At 40.7% G+C, this 24,029-nt stretch overlaps 1 protein-coding gene across 1 annotated transcript in view; it reads left to right on the top strand.

Moving 5' to 3' along the window:
- The window catches only part of CPS1 (carbamoyl-phosphate synthase 1), a 180,345-nt gene that overhangs the window by 137,619 nt on the left and 18,697 nt on the right, over positions 1-24,029 (top strand). The window contains exons 28-33 of the mRNA XM_078379197.1: positions 6,082-6,159; positions 7,773-7,880; positions 9,401-9,490; positions 11,387-11,557; positions 13,983-14,057; positions 18,653-18,751. Coding sequence (XP_078235323.1) covers positions 6,082-6,159; positions 7,773-7,880; positions 9,401-9,490; positions 11,387-11,557; positions 13,983-14,057; positions 18,653-18,751 — 621 coding nt within the window. The remainder of the gene's footprint in view (positions 1-6,081; positions 6,160-7,772; positions 7,881-9,400; positions 9,491-11,386; positions 11,558-13,982; positions 14,058-18,652; positions 18,752-24,029) is intronic.

The following is a 24,029-nucleotide window of genomic DNA, read 5'->3' as shown; positions in this document are numbered from 1 at the left end:
TCCCTTATTTATTTTTACTCTATTTTCTTGGTTTCCGCATTTTCATTTGTAGATTTATGTAACTATGTGTTTTTTATTAATTGTTTGTATTATATGCGAATTCGTCGTTAAACTGGGCACTCGTTATACGAGGCACCACTGTACAGTAGTTTGTGATTCTTGCATACACAGGGGAGGTTTTTTTGCCCACACACCTCAGAATGATGGTAAGACAAGCACACAGGTTTAATAAAGGATCAACATTTTATCAATTCTCAGAAAAGTTACTTTTTGGACCACAACTCCAAGAACTCCTAGACACCACGAGACCTGTAATCTAAAAGAGTAACTTTTCAAGGTTCTGCTTTACTGCTGATAAAAGTTAAATAAACAGAAGCAACTGCAACAGTTTTATCTCTACCCAAGAAATGTGGCCTTCCCAAAACTTGACAAGGGAGACAAGAATGCACTTCCAGCTCACTCTCTATTACGTGGAAAACCTGACCCTGACTTCTGCTTTTCCTCATCTGCTTACCTTTACTAAGTGTGCCATTAAGAAAGCTGATTGCCCCATTGAACCTAGATGGATAAACCTAGGCATGAGGGTCCAGAGATACCTTTCTCCCCATATTCCTTTGAACCACTAGGGTGTGAGAGGTTGGCTGGGGAAGCAACCCTGCTCCATCAGGCCATTATCTGTGGCTTGATCTAATAGCCTCCTTATTGAGACTGAAGTTTCTTGCTAGGATTAGAGCACAGAAAACCAAATCAAAGCAGACTCTCCTCTACCACCTCCCAAAAAGTTCTAGGGAGGATTGGCCACTACCCAGCAGGCATTGAAGCAGCTACCCAAGAGCTTTTATTATGAGTAGGGAAGTGGGGAGATGTTTGTTGTGAGTCTCCACATCTTAAATGTCTTGTCTCAGCATCATGGTTTGAGAGCAGTGAGGCAAGAGTTTGAGTGCAAGGGGTTACTCTTGGAAAGAACAGCTACCTTTTACTTTCATCTCTGGGGGAAAAATTACCCAGTCTCAATGGTATCGCTAAGAGCAGCAGTTCACGTTTCCCCTCATTCTATTTAAGAAGAACCAACTATTTATGTGGCAGACAATGAAGATATGCTCTTGGGGGCCTCATTGGTCAGGGGATTAAAACGTGCCCTTCATCTCTGTTGCACCTCCATTTAGAGAAAGTGAGGGTCAGATTAAGGCTAGGAGACTGAATCATTTTCAGGACGGAAATTTCATGTCCTCAGAACTCCCAGTTTTCAAAAGTGGACAAGCCACCAGCAGGTTTTGTTCAGCTACGTAAGCCAAGATTTCCCAAGAGCTCAGCCTCCAATGTACCGATCACTTTGGGACATCTGGTTCTAGCTGGGACCTCTGTCCTTTCCAGAAAATGTGGTGCTCTACGATTTGCTTAGCATCACAAAGTGAATGTGTGTGGACAGTGAGAGATACAGTTTAAGACTCATTGACTCCTCATTCTCGGCTGGACTCTGTGGACCATAAGAGTGCCATCACTGCACAGTTCTAGTTCTAGCCGTCATCGTTCCTTGAGCAGCACTGGTGTCTGGGTATGTTGCAGTGTAAAGTAGCACGCAAACAAGAAAAATACTGGAACAATAGCAAGTGGACACTATGAGAAAAGGATTCCAAAAATCATTATAACAAATAATTGCATAGTTTTAGATCTGTTTGATAAGGGAAAGCAGCTCCACCCTTGCACTGAGCAGAGGGTTTCCTGCATTGAGCAGGAGGTTGGACCCAATAGCCTTAGAAGCAGCTTCCGATTCAATTATTCTGTGATTTTGTGATTCTGTGCTTAGTCCTTTCTATCCCCTCAACCTCACTCCAAGCCCTCTTTGAGCTCTGTTCTTTTCCTCATCCTGTCACTTTCTCCTCCTCTGTCCCACATCTAGTTCACAAGTACAGAAAGCAAGGTAGGAATGTTGTGTCTGGCCACTGATTTACTGCACTTATCTATAAAATGCCCTGGTGGGATATAGTGTTTTTTATATATACAATAACTCCTTGTTCTGAGATGCTTACTATTTGAAATTCAGCACAGAGGAATAAGCAGCAGTCATGAACAGGAAAGCAATATGCAGTTGCTTCAGTTATATATGCTTCAGCTCAGTTATGGTCTCCCAGTCACTGCAGGGGTAGGGACCACAGAATTACGCCAAAAGCTTAAGAGAAACAGTGACCAGTTCCATTTGGACATTCTCGGATGAGTGAAGTCAACACAAGACAAGGGAAGTGCACTAACTGTGCAGTAATGGAAGGACAGTCCTTCCATTACTGCACTTCTTATTCTAAAGGCTTTGGGTGTGAAGAAGAGAATCTGTTGTATTGGAGACCCAGACCCCCAATTCCCCCGCCTTTTGTTTTCTGTGGGGAGCACCCATGGACAACTTTCCTTTTCACACCTACTACTTTTCATGTGAGCAAAGTGCAACAAAGAAGAAGCTGTGGCCAGCGCAATTCTGAATTCTGAACAGAACTGAAGTCTTGAGGTGGAACAATGGCTATTCTTTTTCAAACCCACAGATGGAATAATTCCACCTTTATTTTTTTAAAAAAAGCATTTTACTCAGCCGTATCACTAAAAGTGGAATAGAATGAAGGGAGTGGAAGACAACACACACACACATATACACACACACACACCTAACAGCCCCTATGCTGGGCATGTATCCCAAACCTAATATCAGAGGAGATGGGCACGGTGTCTCCATTTCTCTCCCACTGGATTTGGCCCAATGCTTTTTCTCAAAGTTGTGGCTGGGAAAGAAGGCCAAGCCCATAAGACTTGAAGCCCAATGTCAACTACTTTGCTCACCAACCACAGTATTCAGACTTTGTGACAATATCCAAAAGGGAGGGAAGTTGGAGATAATCTTCCAAAGAATGGCTGTGACAGTGTAGTGGGCCATCATATATTTCCAGTCTTTCTCTGGCCTGCCAAAGAGACCCCACCCATTCTGTGGTCCAGTCTGAACTTGATTGTCCAGTTCTACAAGCACATCCGAGCAAGAGCTTCACTAACTATAGCATTGGGGGTGGGGGTGGAGGAGGGTAGAAAGCAGCTGTGTCACCATGGCAAAAAAAAAAAAAGGTTGCCCAACTTGTTTCTGCACACCTGTAGGGTTGCAAAGCAGGACTTGGGTAAGACAGGGGCCTCATTTAAGTTAAAAAAAATAGTATAGCAAGGAGCAAGCTTTCCCTCTGCTATGCTGTGAGGATATGGGTTTTACAATACAAATTTATTCTACAGCCAAAGGCCCAATAAGGATATGGGTTTTGTAGTACTTGTTTCCCAGGACTTGCAGGTGTTTCATCTTAGCCAGAGGCCTAGCTGTTGTTTTGGAAGAAGAGCCCAGGATACATCTCAAGACTGATAAACATAACATTCCTTGCTAATGGCCGACCAGCCTGGGAACGAAAGATGGGAACTGTAGAAATTTAAAAGTTGGGCATGGACAGGTGAACAAAGGACTCTATGCTGATTGGATACTACCACGAAGCAGAGACTTTGATTTACGAATAAATTATAGAAAGGGGGATTAAGTAGGTATGTGTACGTGTGTGTGTGCAAGTTGGAGGAGAGAAGATGGTCAACAGGCTTAGAGCCTTTGTCCATTGATTGGGAGACTTTAGCCATGGTTACTTAGAATAGCTTAGTCATTTAGTAGTAAAACTATTAGCTAGCTCATCATTTTATTGTTTTATGGGAAAGTCTTAAAGAAGCTTACTTAATACTTAGATGCTTGGCATTTAACCAGTACAATTGTATATTTTTGTATTTCTTTTGTTTTATAACTTTTTACTCTTTTTGAAGAAATATTTTATATTTTACCCAAGTGTGATTCTTGGGGACAAGGGTGAGAGTGCCCAAAGAAAGTGCCTTGGACACAAGGGCTATGTTTGCTATTTTTCTTTGTGGTCTCTGTGAATGCACACTAATGGGTTAATCTGTGCTTGCGTAGAGGTTTCCGGAATCTTCTCGAGTTTAACACTCGTTCACCAGGACCGCCCCCAGTACATGTGGTCCACCTGTCCTGGCTAGTGCCTCAGTTCCTTTTTGCCGCTGCTGAGGTTTCTTCTCTCAGATGAGCTGGGTTCACCTCCTGCATTGAAAAAGAAATTTTCTGATTAGAGATCTTCGCATAGTGAGAATCTTTGTTATTCCTTCCTTCTGCTGCCCCCCCCTCTTTTAATCCCCTTTCTTTATTTTGTTGTTTGTTTATGACCTCCTCTGGACCATTTAAACCAGGGGTCAGGGAACTTTTTTACCTTTTACCCCCCAAAAAATGTATATACGCCGACATTACCCCCTTGATTTGAAAGGAAGGAAATCATACATTATTTGAATTCGAAATCTTATTGAATCTATTCAAAATTACTTTGAAAGCTTCAGCTTGCTTGAAAACTTCAGGTTTTGGAGAAATGATGTTGCTTCATCTTGGATATGGGAGCATCAATATTGTGGCTCTGCTCATCCTCATTACCCCCAGGTTTTTCATTTTTACCCCATTTGGGGTAATTTACCCCTGTTCCCTGACCACTGATTTAAACGGTGCACTTTGTGCCCCAATAAAATTCCATTCACCGACAGTCACGATTCCTGCCTTTTCAGCTTGGGCAAAGCTCACCAATCGGCTTCTTGCCCTTTTTGTAAAAAGTTTATGAAAGAGGCGCTTAAGTTAAGGGAGCAACGCCTACGGTCTTATTTGTGGGAACGTTCCCTTCGTCTCATATCAACTATGGAACATGCACCACCTTCTCAGGCTCAATCGGTTTCCCCAGGAGCCTCAGTTGCATCTTGGGCGAAAGTGAAATCTAAGTCTAGGACCATCACTAAGTCTACCACAGATGTTTTGACACTGAAGTCCACACCGGTACTGAAGTCTCATCCAGTACCGGACAAACAGTCCAAACCAAAGAAGACTAAGAAATTGTCCTCTGATTCTCAATCCAAACATCAGAAGGACAAGACAACCCCTTCCATTCCTCTACAAGAGCAGCAAACTATTTTCCTCGATTCCATATCTGTGGAAGTGGTACAATCCATGTTTAACTTCCAGTTTGTTATTGCTCTATAAGTTTATCCTCCTTCGTTCTCTACTCCACCTTTCTTCTGATTTTAGATGAAGAGTTCTAATTCCAGAATTCATGCATGCACATTACATAGGTTTTCTGCTTGGCTTGTTTTGTATTCTTTTTCCCTACCTATTTTGCCATTGTACACAAACCATTTGTATGCATTGATGAAAGACCACTGAACTGAGTTTCCTATTGTGCTGTGTGTTTTTTTTTTTTTTTAACAAGTGTTTATAAGTACCTAGGCACTCTGGTAGCTTCTTTTTGTTGTTGTTTAAAAAAATCTCAACGTGTTGAATGTTTGTGCAATTACATGCGGCAGTGGGCTGTACAAAATATTGATTCCAAAACTGACACATCAGTGAGGTTCTGCAAACAACTCCAGACGATTCAAAAATCAGACTCAGAAAATACATTTAGACCTGGAGAGTTTTAGCTGCAGTCCTACAGCCAGTCAGGCCTTGTCCTTTCCTTCAGTCTGTCTGACAGAGGATTGCAGGACCACAGCCGATTGGTGATACAGCAGGACATGTGGGGATGTAATACGGTTTTGTTCAGGTTTTCTTTTTCCCTCTCCCCAAAACAGTTTGAATGTTTCATGGACTAGAAGCAAAGATATTTGAGGAAATTGATGGTAGATCTGTACTGGTAGAAGACAAGATAGCTCACATGGGTAGGGACCTAAGTCTGAAATGTTAAGAATTTAGTGGTTAAAACCGTATTTGTTTGACAGCCACACAGCTTCACATTTCTTTGAAATAAGTAAAATTTAGACACATCAGCACATGAAATTTTAATACCCTGTTGTTCAGCAAATATTATAGCTGTTTTCCCTTTCGTTTTCTTATGTCAACTCCATAGCCGGGGGGCTAAAAACTTGCTAGCAGGAATTATCTCACAATAACTTATCCATTGCTTTTTAACTTGGGGTTCCAAAACCAAGTCACAAATATATTCACATAAGCTGTATATATTTTCTGTCTCATTGTGTTATTAGGAGCATCCTGTTGTATTAACCAAATTCATTGAGGGAGCTCGAGAGGTGGAAATGGATGCTGTCGCAAAGAATGGGAAGGTACGGATTTCTTCCTTAACACCAGGGCCTTGCTTTTACGTATTTTCTGGGATTTATTGAAGGAATCTTTAAAAATGCTTCCCTTTAAGCTCCAAAAAAGAATTGGTTTGCCACTGAACGAAACTACGATGGTCTTAAAACAGATTTTATGGAGAAGCCAAAGCTGGGAAGATCTTGTTTTCAGTATAGCCTTTAAAACAATAAAAAAGATGCTGTGTATCATCACTGTTTTCTTATTTCAGTTCCCAACTTTACTTTTATCCTTCTGGGTTAAGTCAAGAGAGGACAGTCCACTTACCTGGAATACCCAGTATGGCGTAGTGGACAGAGTGACACAGTAGAACCCAGGAGGCCTGAAGACACAGTTGGGGTTTAGAACTAGTAAAACTAGTTCTTAAATATCTCACTTACCTAGAAAGCCCTCTTAGGGTTATTAAATCAATTCTGACTTTGCCGCACATGAGAACAACATTCATCTAGCATTGTTTGTGATTTATTTAGGAAGTTGCCCTTTAAGGTCTGTTCTTCATCTTATGCTTGCATGACCAAGTGCCATTGGCTCAAAGGCAGTACATTTCTCCCAAGAGCGTCATTATAATCCACTCTGGTGTTGCTCGAACAACAACATTTGAAACTGGTCATGAAAAGTTTAGCAAATTCAAGTAGTACATGGATTTTTTTCATAGATGTTTTCGAAGGTTTGCTCCAGATGTTGTTGGACTGCTTCTCCCATCAGTTCTAGATACCAGAGCCGATGGTGTCAGATCATGGAAGTTGACATCCAGCAACACCTGGAAGGTCCCGTATTCCCCATCCCTGATGAAGATGTACGGTAGCAGGGTAGTTGGACAAACTGTAATGTCCTCCCGGACAGACAGGATAGTGCAGGATACTTATGTATGACTGCCATTGATCATAGAATGAGAGAAATAACTGAATTCTGTAGTACACCCTTCTGGCATGGTTCTTTATTATTTCAAGGTGAATTAATTATTCCTAGAAGCCATCAGTTCTCACCATGTAGTCTTAGACTTACCAGTGTGTGACAGGCAGGATACACTAGAAGTAAATATAGTACCTATATGCTCATATAGCATTTTTGGTGTTTGATGTACTTTGCATATAGTGTCTATCCTTCCAATAATCTAGTAAGGTAAGTCAGTATCACCATATTGTTGATGTAAAAGTGACTAAGTAAGAGTGGCCCTTCTAAATACACTTCATGAACTCATGATAGAGGTTGCCTTAAGAAAAATTAAAATACATTTACTGTACAGTGAAATCCTATTTGTTTCTGTTCAGAAGTAAGTCCCTTTGAGTTCAGTGGGATTTACTTCTGGGTTAAGTGTGTATAGGATTGCAGCCTTACTAATCTAAATTGGAAGAGGAATTGGGGATCATGTGGTTAGCAAATAACCTGAAGCATAGGGTTGAAAAAGTGCACCAATTATTTATCTACAGGGAACCAGTCAAGTAAGGTAGTATGTAGACTGCTGGTGTGCTACTGGATGGCAGGCAACTCCCTCTCTACTATTTACTTAATTAAAACTTGACATCAACGATTTCAGTGGTGCTGTAAGTGGACACCTTTTTTTGGCTGGCTTTTTGAACAGGTTATCTGTCATGCTGTTTCTGAGCATGTGGAGGATGCAGGCGTTCACTCTGGAGATGCTACCTTGATGTTCCCTGCACAGACAATTAGCCAAGGAGCCTTGGAGAAGGTCAGCGGTTTGTTAAATAGGATGGAGGGAAGGGCAGCACAAGATTCAAAAGCATCATTGATTTGGGACATTTTAACCCACTAAAGACGAGTGACTGAGCTACAGGGGTGAATGTGGATTTTATAAGGTTTGCTTGAGAGACAGAAAAGTGTGTGGAAGGTGTTGTAGAAATTCTATGCCAAGCTGCTGAAGGGATTTGGTATGTATTTAGAGAAAAAAATGAAGTAAAATAAGTGCATTTTTCCACATCAGGACTGTCTTGAATCTAAGGAGAGATACTATTTCTTGATTTATATTTCTTTATACAGGTAAGGCTAATTTATAGATGTGCTAGCCATGTAGGTCACCTCACTGGTCAGCTTCCTGGTTTACTATGGAGTTCTGGGGGAAAGGCAGATGGTGTGAAACATGTGCAGATGATACAAGTCTTTCAGCAAAGAGAATTGAACACAGCAACTCATCCTCAGGCCAACTTTGTGGCAGAGATGGTTGCAAAGAGGCAACACTTCTGCTCCATCACTGCACCCACAGAAAGCCAGCAGCAGGTTCTTCTGGATAGTATGAGGTGCACTTGACCAAGGCTCTGTAGCTAAAACAGTACTAAAAGTTAGAGATATGAAGAATATTTGAAAAAAAAAATCTCACTCTTGGCAATTTTAGAAGTCTTCCGAGATTTCTTGCTTAGACTTCTGCTGAGACCAACCAGATTTCTGGAAATATAACCCTAGTTTTGTTTTTCCTATTAAATGACTGATTGGGTTCCCACCCCCTTTTCTTTTTTTTCTTTTTCCACTTGTTATTTGATGCAAAGGACTTGTCAAATTTGGAACAGTTGAATTCCCTTTCCTAGGAATCTTGTGCAGGAAAGAGTCGATTTTGTGCAGGGACTGCAATAATTCTGGACACATTGGGGGGGATGGCCATGTAACATCCAAGAAGTCCTGCAAAGTGTGTGTGCATTGTTGTTGTTGTATTTTTAAAACTCACACAAATTTATTTTTAAAAAATCAAATCAAATCCCATGGAAAGAAATGGCAAGGAGAAAATGTGTTTTTCTGGCCACTTACTTAAAAAAGAGGGCTTTCCTGGCCAGTAATACCTTGGTTATATAATGTTCTCTGTAAATAGTTTCCTCTGGCACTAACAGTGCTATTATTTAAGTGTCAGGAAACCTAGACATTTTAATAGATTTTTTTTAAAAATTTAACTGAGCAAGTTTTAGTGCTTCAGTTTTACAGTCACCACTGGCATGTGTGGGATTTTAAAAGTTTAATCTCTTTGTTGTCATGGTATCTGTGTTGTTTATCTGACTTCCCTATGTAGTGCTCTAAAATCTAATATAGTGAAAAGTGATATAAAACGTTTCAAATCTACATTTTGGGTAGTAAAAAAATCTTAAAACTTATAATGCAGAAAGGTTTAATTTGGGCTTTCAGTGGTAACTCAATGTTCTTTTGTCTTTTCCATGTATATGACTTGTGGGGCTATAATTAATTTGAAAAAAAAATCTGTTCTCACAGGTGAAAATTGCAACCAAAAAAATTGCAGATGCTTTTGCTATCTCTGGACCATTCAATGTTCAGTTTCTTGTCAGAGGAAATGATGTCTTGGTGAGACTTTTATGTATATATATATGCATATTGAAAATGGTTAATCATAATAAATTGGGGTGGGGGGTTTCTTACAAATTGTCTTTTTCTTCATGCAGTCCTGGCAAAGAAACAATCAAAACACTTTCTGCCAATGGCTACATGGTGTGAGCAGATCTTGGCCCATACTGTCTGCCTTGTTTGCTGACATGTGGGTCTGTGTACCATTGATATTCTTTGCCATTCTCTACTTTATAAGGCACTCTGTGATACAATTTTGAGAAACAAACCCTGTCTGCCCACACAAAGCAGTAATTTGACAATACCGCAAGCTCTGTAGAATTGCCGTCTGTCAGCAACTGTGTTAGTTCAGTACTGGGCTTAAATCAGATCAGCGCTAAATAAGATTTGTAAGAATGTTGTATGTGACTTATCCTACTAACACAGCACAGGTTTGATTCTACAGTACAAGTCCTGATCGTTTGCTGTCTTAGGTTATTATGGGTAGCTACCATGTTTCCCTGAAAATAATACAGGGTTTTATATTAATTTTTGCTCCAAAAACCGAATTCGGGCTTATTTTCAAGGGATGTTTTATTTTACAGTCATATCTTCTTCTGGTTGCTGCAAAATGCTGCACAATGGTGGAAGGCAGGGTTTCACCTAACTGGGGCTTATTTTTGAGGTAGGGCTTATATTACGAGCATTCTGGAAAAAAGTCATACTAGGGCTTATTTTCAGGTTAGGTCTTATTTTTGGGGAAACAGGGTAGAAAGCAAAAGGGAAGGCAAAGGGAGCAAATAAAACCTAAGAGGAAGATGTGCCTCAAAGGTGTGCCTAATAGACTCACAGAAGTGTTTAGCGTCCAGCATTCCTTGTGCCTCTTCCTGTTAGCTCTTCTCAGGTCTAAATAACACATGTTCACATTGCATGAATGCTGGATTGGAGCTAGCGAGAAGAACATCTCTAGAACTGCAAGGAACATGTGTGTAAGATGGAGAGAGTAACTTTCCCCCTTTGGATATAATCCTAGTGAATGTGTGAAGGATCACTGCAACCCCTTCCATGATGACATGGCTGCTGGAACTGCAATAGGGATGTTGAATGCAGGTTGTTAAGTATCTCTGGAGATGGGTGGCAAAGAGTCTTTCTCCTTCTATATCCCCATAGTCCCTGCCAGCAGTTGCTGGCTTTAAAGCCCCATTCAGCTGCCCTGTACATTTTTAAACTGCATGTATCTGTCGATGACTAGTCTTATCTACATCATAACTGATATGACTCCCAGTCCCAGTTATTGCTCTTTTTTCTGAGATCCATCCTCTTTTTCTGTTCCTCCTGGACTTGGTTGCTGCCTCTGTGGATGGGCCAAAGTCCACAAAATTAAAGTACTGCCTCTGACAACCTTGCCAATCACAATGATGGGATCATGCTTCTGCCTCTTGTTTGTTTAATGCAACATTGTGTTGATTATTGTTAAGCCTATGCCTTGTGTTTTCCAAGAACTTACTGTTTTGGATGACGACTCCCAGAATCCACAGCCAGCTCAGTAGTCCAGGGGTGGGAGAGGTGCCTGGAAGTTACAGTAGTAAAAAAAAAGTACCTTTGCAAAGTTGTTTCTTCCATATGTTTAAATGTGTGCCCATGTTCAAAAACAAACAATTTTCTGTGTACACAGTAAATACCTTTAAAGGAGTATAATCTTAGAATGCGCTAATAATCTGCAGGGACTTTCTTCAGATGTATGTATCAACTCTGGATACATATATTTAGGCATAAGGATAGCCTGAGACCAGGGATAAGTTCTAGAAAAATCTAAAATCATTCGGTGTGTCAGTGGTTAGCACTATAAGGAAGACATTTCTTCCTTCACAGTCAATGTCTGGGATTTCAGCATGCCTTCCTCACTTCCTTTTTAAGGTGATCGAATGCAACCTACGAGCCTCACGGTCTTTTCCGTTTGTGTCCAAGTCTCTTGGTCTGGATTTCATTGATGTGGCTACTAAAGTGATGACTGGGGAGCAAATCCATGAATCTACTCTCCCTACACTGGCAAAACCCATGGTTCCTTCAGACTATGTGGGCATTAAGGTATGTGTGAAGAGGCTTTACAGAGGAATTAACTGGCGGTAGCTCCTAGGGCTAATAATACAGGATACCCTCTTTCAAATCATTCACTGAATAGAAAGAGAAATGTACCTGCATTACCAAGAGAAAGGAATTATACACCTTCCCTATCTCTGATTAGAATGCAATGTGAAAAAATTAGAGAAATATTCGGAAAAATATTAGAAAAAATATTAATAAAATATTAGCAAAGGTCTCCTGTATATTGCCAGAGTTAACTATATATTGGGCAATGAATTGGATTAACTAAGAGTATATTGCCTTAGACACCCAGGATATATAAGATCCTTTTAGCTGCTAGTGAGCCATTGTACATGTCTGTCTGTCTGTCTGTCTGTCTGTCTGTCTGTCTGTCTGTCTGTCTGTCTAATCTCTCTCTCTCTCTCTCTCTCTCTCTCTCTCTCTCTCTCTCTCTCTCTCTCTCTCTCTCTCTCTTTCTATCTATCTATCTATCTATCTATCTATCTATCTATCTATCTATCTATCTATCTATCTATCTATCTATCTATCTATCTATCTATCTATCTATCTATCTATCTATCTATCTATCTATCTATGTACCATGGCTCACTAGCAGATAAAAGGATCTTGCAATTTTAGCTGCTTGTTGCTGACTGCAAACACAAGGGGGTAAATAATGAAGTCTGTGGCAGGCTGCGGTTTTGTTTGAAGAGGTTCAAGCCTACTGTGTGTTATGTGCCATCCAGTGGATTACAATTTAAGGCAACTTTATCAGGTTTCCCAAGGTATGTGAGATGTTTACCATTTCTGCAAATATATCCAATAAGTTTTCATGGCCAGGTGGGGATTTCAGCTCAGTTCTGCTGATTCTAGTCTTACACTCTATCCACTAAAACCGCACTGGCTAGCGCAGTAGGTAAATTTTAAAGAAAAGATAAGTCCTGTAAATGTGCATGCTCATATATAGAAACTATAGTGTTTGTTTTGTGTGCAAAGCAGGTTATGATCTACCAGCTGCAGTTTAGAGAATGACGATTCTGCTTTTTTATAATGAAAAATCATCATATCAGCTATGATTTTCAAAGGCTGAGCCCCTGAGAACAGAACCAATTTCTCTTTGGTGATTCTGCATTGCAAAGGAACTGTTACGAATATCTCAGTGGTTTGCTGTAGTCATTTGTATGGAAATCAGAAACACAGAGTTTATCTGTTTAGAAGTCAACAGGATGCTTTTAAATGCCTATAACAATAATGGCTATTAAAATGCCAAAATAATTAAAATTACTTTTCTGAGACCAAGAGGTGTTTAGCCCACGTTTAGTTTGCTGCAAGGATGGCATAGACCACTCCTAATGACAGTGATCAGACAATGTCGTAGAGGGATTTAGCCAACCCGCCCTCCCTGCACCTTTCTGGCCCCTAACAGGGGCATCTACTTTTTTGCTGCTGATGTAAATTGCTCCATTTTGATCTGTTTCCAGCACGTGTGATCACTGGAAATGAACCAAAGCAAGCCTTCCTCTTTTAATTTGCCAGTATTGTGAACAGACTCACTTCAAGATATTGGTAAATTAAACATTTCTTCAGCTCCATGAATGGGCTGAGGAAATGAAACATATATATACAGTATATAAATATTAAAATATATTGTAAATGGGAGCATTGAATATGCACAAATTTGTTATTCTTTTAAAATGCAGATTTATTTGGCTAGTGATCAGGGTTTTTTTTAGTGTATTTACTATATACTGTAGCTTTGTACTGTTTGACTATAATGATGACTTGATGTGTTGGGAACTGCCTAGAGAGTGGAAATAATAAACAAACAAGAAAGCATTAGGACTGATCTGAAACTAAGACTTGGACATTTCTTACATATCTTATAGTAATGGTATTTTTCAGATATTAATTCTTCCCTGGGGTTTCATGGCCCATGAAATTTAATACCTCTACCATCCCACATTATTGATAAATGTTTCAGCCTTGTAAGTCTATAGTTTGCACGCATGGACATGCACGTACACACACACACACACACACACACACACACACACACACACACACAGAGAGAGAGAGAGAGAGAGAGAGAGAGAGAGAGAGAGAGAGAGAAACATATTCCTTAGGAGGATACAAGCTATGTAATTTTGGGCCTAGAACAAACATGGTTAATTAAGCTGCAGATTCATAGAGCACTTCTTTGTCATCTTTTATTCCAACAATTCTCTTGGGGGTGGGGAGGTCTTATATAGAGTTTCTTCCAGAGATGTTTCTGAGGATGCGGATTGAGGTCCCTGAAAGCTCACACAAACGGGTTAGTCTTTCGGGTGCTACAGGCTTTTTTTGTCTTTATTTTTGCTATACAAGGGGATTAATACTCTATTGACCAAATTAACCCTCCCTTTTTTGTTTATTTTTGTTTTTGTTCCAGGCGCCAATGTTTTCCTGGCCTCGCCTGAGAGATGTGGACCCTGTTCTCCGATGTGAAATGGCATCCACTGGGGAGGTACTCGTTTCTTTAGGATGTTTTCACACAGCTTCCATCCAATTCTGTCTCCAATTTCAGATAGCAAGCATCTTCTGCTGGCCTCATTTCTTCAAGCTTCTGACAACAGAGCAGCTTACTTTTTCTCCTAGTGTCTTGTATCCATAAGTGTATAAGAAGGTTCTAATTGCAGCATAGATTGTCTTTAAAAGACTCCACATTTCTCACGAAGGGAATCAAACTCGTTATACTGAAGAATGTTCCTCGTCTGACCACTGGATGTCCCTCTTCTTTTGTTTCTGAGTCCTGTCCACTGTCAGTGGCCATTCTGGAAACAGAGGCTACATGTTTGTTTCTTTCCTCATAGAGAACTGACAGTTGACAGACAGTATTGTTCATAAAATTCCTAGTTGACTTCTGACATACAATTATATAGAGCCTTCAAAATCTCTCAGTGCATCATCAGACAAGCAAAATCTGGTTTTGAACATGAACATTTGGTCTTCATGTCTGAAATCCTTTTGCACAGTTACAGAAATGGTATAATTTTGGAAGCAAATTGCCGTAAGTTAAGATATCTCTGTAGACATTATCTGTCATATCCTGAGTCACATGACTTGGTGTGCAACAGATGATGCCTACAGAAATTTCTTCATTTACCACAATCTGTGTTTAAAAGTTATACCATCTGTGTAGTTGCACAACAGGATTTCAGCCATTGAGTGTAGAACTTACATTGGTTTAAATTTAACATATATCTGGGACAATATTTTAATGCTTGCTTGGTTTGCTTCTTGATTTGTAATGCAGTATTCTACATGGGCATATTTTGGTCTCTGGGTAGATTTCAGATTTTTACTCCGGTGAACATGTAATATTGTAAACAGGGATCCGGTATATGTTTATCATAGGTCCAATTTCTATTTGGATTTTCTTCTGCAGTGCCAGTTGTACATTGCTTGAGCCAAGCTTCTCTTTGGAAGGCAGCAGTAACTCCATATTTTCAGGTCACCCAGCAGTTTGACATCCATGGTGATAACATGATCATCCCATTTTTGCACAGAGTTTTCCCACATCCTCCATAGATTTGAATCTGCTTTACTTTATGTGAGAGGCTGAAAGTGCACTGTCATATTCAGTCCATCCTGAAGGAGAAGAGCAATGTCTGCATGTGGAAATGTATACACACTACCTGCACAGTGATGTTAGGAATCATGAAGTACTTGGACATGTATCGAAATTTGTGCTCATATACGCATCTCATTGGAAGCCATTGAGTAATGACACCACGTCAACATCTGGGCATCCATTCCATTCACACCCATGGTTTCCAAAATCAAGGATATCAGGCAGGTTTGGCATATCCTGGACCCCACCAGTGGTAACAATTATAGCATTCTTTTTGATTCCAGTGTGGAACACGGTTACAAAATCAGGGGTAAAATGTACAGATATTATGCATCTTTCTCTGTGTGTTTGGACAGAGACGTACAAGTGTAAAAGAAACTTGTAATGTCTCTGTCCAAACACACAGAGAAATGGAAAACTGTGGGGTACAGTTTTCCATTTCTCTCACACCTATTCTTCATGGCATCCATGAACTAGGGCCAGCCCCTTTTGAGACCATTAGGGAATTTAGTGTTATCAGCTAAAGCTATAAAGGACTAGTGGAATATTATAAATAAAGGGGAGTATTTGTGAAAGGAAATGAAAGGTCTCCATATGGACTACCGAAATGCAGGAGCACCATAGACTAATCAAGCAAGGGCTCTTGAACGTTGTGCCTCTCTGATTCAGTAAGACTTAGCCTCCAACTATGTGCAAAGGGATGCAAGATAAATATAACTAACATCACTGAGTAACTGTATCCAACTTTTGAGTATAAAGTCTTCTTATTAAAGAGGCATTACATTAGTATTTTTCCGTATATGTGCATGTGTGCATGCACAGACATTCATGACTGTGCTAATGTCCCTTTCTTTCAAGGATTTAAAAAAAAATTCTATTCTGCTTCTCAGATTGTAGCCAAATTCACGACTGCAGCAAGTTGTGCTTTCAGGCTAGTTAATGGAGAGAAAAGGGCTGATTGTCCTTCTAACTTTCCAAAGGGACTTGGTTTCATGAGGGGGAGAAAAGAAAAGAAAAGAAAAGTAGTTTAGCCAAGGGGATGAGGATTAGTTTTCTGAATGTTAGATAGAGGAATGAATATTTTAGTCATAAAGGAGAGATTATTAACTTTTATGAGTTAGACAGATCCATATTCACAATTGCCATAAAACAGGAGAGTTGTGAAGGTCTTTGTGAAGAGAGGATAATAACTCTCTCCTGGTAAAACAGTCACTTATTCTACAAATGTGTTTTAAGTGCACACAGAACTTATTGTGGGCATGAATATCCTCACACTGTATAGGAAAGGCGATTTAAATATGAATTTTCTTTGGCTGATGTGATTGCCAGTCACAGTGTCTTGTATTTTGGGGGGTGGAGGGGTGTGGGGGGTGTTGATTTGTTGTGGGGCAGTCTCCTTGGTGCATTGCAGGACTGCCACTTCAGCACCAACATTGTGAGGACAGCAGCTGTCATCACAATGGATCAGGCTAGCTTATGGAGTCCAAGGCAGGCCACAGGGGAGAAAGAGCAACGGCCTGCAACAGCTCACTGTGGTGTTCCTGCTTGAGGCGAATGCTTCACTCTCTCTAATGGCAGTTTGACCCTAGAAATGAAACTTGCCTTGTTGGAGGGAGGGAGGGAGGGAGTGTGTGGAAAGAGAGCGAATATATTCACAGAAAGGAGAAGTTGAAAAAAGCATTGTGATCTTCATGCTGGCACCACTGTTGCTAAACATTTCCTAAAAGATGCACTTAAAAAACAATAATTTCAGGGCACTGATGGTGAGTCTGAGCTTGTTTCTTCTTGTGGATTTGCTTCTTTGCCTCCATATGACTAGTTCAATTCGCATAATTTGCAAAGAGAACACTTGTTAGAAAGAATACACATGACCTTGCTGGCTTCTCTTGCAAATGAGCCCAGCCTATAAATGTTAGCTCAGGCAGTCTCACTGCTTGAGGAAAGAAAAACATGAAACAGTACTTTTTGGACAGTTGATGAGGAAAGGCAGCAAGTTTTTTTGTAAAATGCTTATACTTTATTATACTGAGAAAGCTTCTGACAATGCAGTCTTGGATGTTTCCACTGAGACGCAAGGACCATTCAGTTCCATGGGGCTTGCTTTCACAATTTTGATTTCAGGACTGGCCCTTATACTCATTGAATGCATCTTCACCTTTAATAACTTTCTTGTAAGAAGATATACTGGCAGATCATGCTGCTCATTTCACTGCAGGTTCTGATCGAGCTGGCCCTACCTGTTGAACATAGGGGGAGGGCAGTAATGCAGTTAACAGAAGGCACAGTTGACCTTGCTCCCCCACCTTCCACTGTGACTTTTTAATTGTTCTGGTCTTTGTATCGTGAACCTAGTTCTTGACATTAGTGTGGTGTTATCTTAGACTGATGTGCTAAGCTGGATATGAAACACTATCTAGATTGTATTTAGGGATGGGAAAACCTGTCAGTTACACTTTCTCCCACATTCAGAATTTTTTTAATTTCATATTCTTTTCATCCTAAATATGCAATTTGCAAATGTTTGTAAATTCATCAAAAATGATCTGAGATGCAAATCTCCCCAATTTCCTTCAGTTAAATAGAATGGGTAAAGCTGTTCTCAACATGGGGAGGTCCATGCTGTACCTGCCTGCCATGCAGGTGTTAAATATGGGGGGGGGGGGGCTTTCAGAAAGAAGAAATGCAGTAACATGGTTTAATATGTAAGGATTCAAAGATATTTTTTTCAAGAGTGAGGGACTAGAAGCCCTGAGCCAAGATGGACAAACCTGTCACTTGTAGTTTCTATCACATTAAATTGTTTTTCCCCCCCTCATGTTCTTTCTTATTCTAAATATGAAGACTTTTGGCAGATTCTTCTTTTTTAAAAAAAAAATGAACAGAAATGAAATTCCTCCCATCCTTAATCTTTTAAGTTGATTTTCAGATTCTCCTTTCTGTGTCTTGCATTGAGATGTTTCTGCTTAAATACCCCGAATGACCCCTTAGATCTTTAGAAAATGCCTAGACACCCATGCTAAGCTAAGCACAACTGTGCATTCCCACAGCAAGCTGGAAGCACTCATTTATAGGCCCAGAGGAGCATTTGAAACTCGTTCTGTTATTTAAGCATTAAGTATTATGAACATTCTGTAAAACACATGCATACTGTGTGAACCAGAGGCTGTGTTTGGCATCCTCATATTTCATAGCAGGATCCATTTATGCTGCTCTGTGGTGTGCTATTTGAGAATAAAACATTGCTTATTCCTTCATTATTGCTCAATTAAAATATAAGATTTGTTTATGCTGATCTGCCATGTCTCTGGTGGTCCCAGATAAGAGACACAGAGAGACAGAAAAACTTGGATTCCTCATAGAGGAACACATTTTTTGCTTTTCTTCAAATATGTTCTTATTTTTTATTTTGCTTCAGGTTCCTTCTTTGAGTAGTACTCATCTTTTTACTCTGTTATTTGCTCCTTTCTTCTGTTTTGTTTGCTCTCCAGGTGGCCTGCTTTGGTGAAAATGTCCATTCTGCCTTCCTGAAGGCAATGCTATCGGCAGGATTTAAGCTACCACAGAAGGGAATTCTGCTTGGAATCCAGGTGAGCTACAGCAGCTTTGATAGAGGATCAACAAGATATCAGGCAGGATGGTATCATGGATGGACAGTTCAGGCCACATCCTGGTTTATGTTAGCCTTGCATGTATTCATAAATCTGTTTCATCCTGCTTCTGATTAATGAATGCAATTTTTGTTTGAAATGACAGAAACATTTATATATTTCTAAAATATATATTTGACAGGCCATGCATTTTTGTGCCTCATATACTGTATACATTTTATCCTAAAAGATGCATTATTATCATTGTTTTGGTACTGTTTTTATTTTTTGGGGGGGGGGTTGCTTTAGAATTCTATTTCAAAATTCTGAGAAGGGCCAAATCTGCATATTTATGCAGGAATTGTAGATCAGGTTGGCTTTGTTGAAAACATGGGTTGAGTGAAGGCTATATGGTAGATCCCCCAAATGGCTCTTACCAGAAAGAGGCCCCATAACTCTGTGAGGAGAGCATATGCTGGCAAGGTTTCAGGCCCTGGGTTCCTTCCATAGTGGTATTCTTTGTCAAGGAAACTGGAAGGCAATATATCTGAGCAATTTCTCACATCTGAGAGAGATGCCACCTATCAGAATAGGCTACTAGTCAGACGTTTGACAGGGTCCAAGATTATATGTTTATTTTCACCCGAATTTGTGGTGTGTTGAAACAGAATTTTTTTTCTGGGAAGAAAGATAAATCTAAGCCTTCTTAGCTTTAGCACATTGGAGTGAGGAGTCCTGGAATACATGACAGATTCCCAAAGATCATACCTCTAGTCATGAGAAACAGTACCAACCCTCTTGACAATGCTAATGGCATTTCTATCCATTCTGAAGAAATCCTTGATGTGAATAGGACAGAAAAATATGCATTTTTGGACAGTAAAACTAGTCCCCAATAGATGTCAGGAGAATGGGCCCTCCCCCCTTTTCCTGTACTGCTTACTCACTGCCTGGGGTAATCACAAGCTGCAGGAGATACAGAAATGTGCTCTGTTCATAAATCTCCTCAAGGCCTGTGTGTCTGTTTCCCAAATGATCAGTCACTACATCTGAGATTGGAAAATGCTAGGGGTCTCATAAAAACAATTGATGGCCTTTTATAATCCCCCTGCTGTGCTTGTAATAAGCTTACACCCTGCATAAAGTCAATAAGAAAATAATTAAAAACAATACCAACTTCCCCGCTTGTGAGTGATTATTACAGATACTGAGACAGGATGTGGGAATTGGGCCCACAAGTTTCAGCAACAGGAAGCAGACTTCAGTGAAGTGCACAAACAGACACACAAAGGGGCAAGGTGTCCTCTCAAGGATGCCTAGAAGAAAATGTGTACCATTATTACAACATGGAAATCAATCAATTACATTGCTGCCCATTGATTTGTTCCCTTTGAGAAGCAATGTTCTGCAGTGACTAAGGGGCTAGGCTGAAATCCCCATGCATCCATGAAGATCCTCTGGTGGTCTCTGGCTACTCATGGGGAATGTCTACACTACAGATTTAAACAGGTTTAAATGTCATTTTCTCCCCACATTGAAGAAGAAATTGAACATGTAATCCTTCAGATGTTGACTCCAGATGCTATCAGCCTCAGCCAGCAAGGCTGATGATCAGAGCTGATGGGAATTGGAGCCCAAAAGCCTCTGGAGGGCCACATGTGCCGTATTACTTTTTAAAAGGCATTATTCTGCAGATCTGTCCTTCGCAGAAGCGGAGGACTCTCTGGAACAAAGCAGTTCTTCACACCTGGCCTTGTTTTTCCACAGTGCTTTTTGGTGGGGCAGAAATTCATACTTTTGCAAGCCTCTCTCACACTGTAGGGCTCAGCCACCCGTTACAGTGTGCTCTGCTAAGCAGATGATGCTATCCAAATAAGGTGGTGGTATACAAATTGTTATGAAGGTGCCATGCTTGACCTGCTGCAAGTAGGTGCCAAGTCAAATTGCACGGCCTTCTGGATAATCCCCTGCTTGATGATTAATGAGCATTGCATCAGCTTTCCATGCTGGAAGTGTAGGTCTTGAAGAGTTAGTAGGTCATGGGAAGTGGAAATGAGTGTCAGGTATGAAGTCAGCTGCCTTATAAATACACTGATTCCCCCCTCCCCCCCATACAGAGCTTTTCCTTTTCGGTTAACTGCAGCGTGGAGTGGCTCTTGAGGGAGTGAGGAAGGAACCCAACTTTTTAAAAGATGCAAATTGTTTCCTCTTTTAAAAAAAATTAAATGCAGGCACGGTTTTAAACAGACATGGGAGGTTATTGAAGCTGAAGTACTGCTCCGGTTGTTCTAGAATACAGGACCATGGAAACAGATTGAAAGAAAGAGCTTATTGCTTGAAGTTATAGCCCATTTAAGGACAATCTCAGTCATTTCTGTGGGACGTGGTGGCGCTGCGGGCTAAACCGCAAAAGCCTTTGTGTGCTGCAAGGTCAGAAGACCAGCAGGCGTAAGATTGAATCCACGTGACAGAGTGAGCTCCCGTCGCTTTGTCCCAGCTCCTCGCCAACCTAGCAGATTGAAAGCATGTAAATGTGAGTAGATAAATAGGTACCATTGCGGTGGGAAGGTAAACAGCATTCCGGGTCCAAGTCGCGCTGGCCACGTGGCAATGGAAACTGTCTTCAGACAAACGCTGACTCTACGGCTTGGAAACGGGGATGAGCACCGCCCCCTAGAGTCGAACACGACTGACTAAAAGAGGAACCTTTACCTTTACCTTACCAGTCATTTCTGGCTCCCCAGGGTTGAAAATGGACTAGACAGCTAGGAGGTCTATAAGCTTCTCTCTCACACCAGGTCATATTATTTTTAGATAAGATTACTGGAGCAGGATCCAAAGGCAAGGGTGAGAAGAACTAATCAACCCTATTGTTGAACGGCAGCTGTGGTAAATTGTGTTGAGAGTAGAAAGCATTCTTTGGATGATGAAGGAGTGTTGGGTTCACTTATTTATGGTGCCCACAGCATCCAGCATGGACATTTGTTGTTATTTCGGACATAGTGATTGGAGGCAGGCACTGTGAAATGGCTTATATGATCACCTCTCCTGTTAACGGACATCTGGTAAATCAATGAGAGGCCTCTTTATCACCTCCCAGTCACGTTTTTGAAGGCACCCCAAAGCACAGCAGTTAGGATTAGGATTTTCTTGAAATCATGGAAGATGGGTGAAGTACCAGCTGAGTAGAGGAGGGTAAATGTTGTCCCCATCTTCAAAAAGAAGGAACCTGGGAAATACAGCCCAGCCAGCCTGACATCAGTCCCAGAGAGAATTCTGGAGCAGACTATAAAACAGTCACTCTGCAAGCACCTTGAACACAATGCAGTAATAACCAGAAGCCACATGGATTTATCAAAAACAGACTCTGCCATATTAATCTTTTCTCATTTTTTGATTGGGTAACTTCCCTGGTAGATCGTGAGAATGCTGTAGACATAATATATCTTGATTTCAGCATAGCCTTTGACAAAGTGACCCATGATATTCTGATTAGCAAGCTAACTAAGTGTGGGCTGGATTGAACATCTATCTGGTGGATATATAGTTGTTACAGAATCATTCTCAGAGAGTGGTTATTAATAGCTCCTTCTCAAACTGGGAGGAGGTAACAAGTGGGGTACTACAAGGTTTGGTCCTGGGGCCCTTGCTCTTTGATATTTTTATTACTGATTTGGATGAGAAGGTGTAGAAAATGCTTAGGAAATTTGCAGATGATATAAAATTGGGTGTAATAGCTAATACCTTGGAAAACAGGAACAAAATTCAAAAATAGATTGATTGGCTTGAGCATAGGGCTGAAAACAACAAAATGAGGTTTAACAGGGATAGGTCCAGAGTGTTACACCTAGGAAAAAGAAAACATATCCAGAGTTACAAGATGGGAGATACCTGGCTTTGTAATACTACATATGAGAAGGATGTTTGGATTATTGTAGAACAAAAGCTGAATATATGCCAACAATGCAGTATGGCTGCAGAAAAGTCAATGCTGTTTTAGGCTGCATTAGTATAAGTATAGTCTCCAAATCCCATTAAATCCTAGTTCCCCTCTATTGAGCACTGATTAAGCCTCATTTTGGATACTGTGTCCAACTCTGAACACCACACTTTAAGAAGGATGCCAAGAAACTGGAGCGAGTAAAGAGGAGGGCAACAGGGATGATCAAGGGAATGGAAACCACACCTCATGAGAAAAGACTGAAAGAACTGAGCATGTTTATCCTTGAAAAACAGAGGACTGAGGGATATGATAGCACTATTCAAATACAGTACTTGAAAAGTTGTCATCCAGAGGAGGGGCAAGATCTGTTCTCAGTCACCCCAGAGTGCAGGACATATGATAACGGACTCAAGTTACAGGAAGTCATATTTTGATTGAATATTAGGAAAAGCTGTTAGAGCAGTACAACAAAAACAGTTACCTTGAGAGGTGGCAAGCGCCCCAACGTTGGAGCCATTCGACATAAAATTAGACAATCTGTTATATACTATGGTTTGGATTCCTGCATTGAGTAGGGGGCTGAACTCAATGGCCTTAAACACCCCTTCCAACCCCATTATTCTATGATTGTCAGACCAACAGCATCTTATTGCTTGAGATGGCCATAACCTGAGGCCAGAAGGTAAGCCATTCTGTTATGGTGGGATTCGGAAGAGGGCGGGAACTGCTTCAAGGTGAACTTATCCTTCAAGGAAGGACGAGGCAGTCCACCTCCTCTCTTGCTTCTAATGGCAGAATAGGACCCAGTGTATGTACCTGCTAGCTCTCTTGCTAGTCATCTCCCCTTGCTCTCTTAACATTTTGTTCTCCTGTCACTGTGCCACCCCAATATACATACAAACAACTTTATATTGCACCAGGGAGTTGCAATGCCAGCCAGGAATGAGTGGAGATGGGTGCCCAGGCTTAAAGCTACTTCACACTCCAAAACTACTTGCCCTGAGATAATTTATTTCTCTGCCTGAGACCTGGAGATGGGCAGGAATTCCCTGAAATGTCAGCCAGTGCCCTGAGACTTGACAACTCCATTTTGGAGTCTTGACTATGGCAGCATAGAGTCCCTGCACCCTTCTGTTTTCTATAATAGCAGGTTGAGGACAAGACCGAGCAGAAGCAGGAAATACATGGTAACATTGGAGGAAAGGTGCTGCAAATGCTTATTTAGGATAAACATATGTGACCACTCCTGCGCATTCCCCTATATGTGCGGACATTTAATCAAATCAAATCAGGAGGGCATTGAACAGATATGTCTCTGTTTTTCTCAGAAATGGC

The sequence above is a fragment of the Pogona vitticeps genome, chromosome 1 (genome assembly GCF_051106095.1).
Source record: "Pogona vitticeps strain Pit_001003342236 chromosome 1, PviZW2.1, whole genome shotgun sequence".
NCBI lineage: Eukaryota > Metazoa > Chordata > Lepidosauria > Squamata > Agamidae > Pogona > Pogona vitticeps.
The sequence above is the reverse complement of the archived record's forward strand: the minus strand, read 5'-3'. Positions and strand labels throughout refer to the sequence as shown.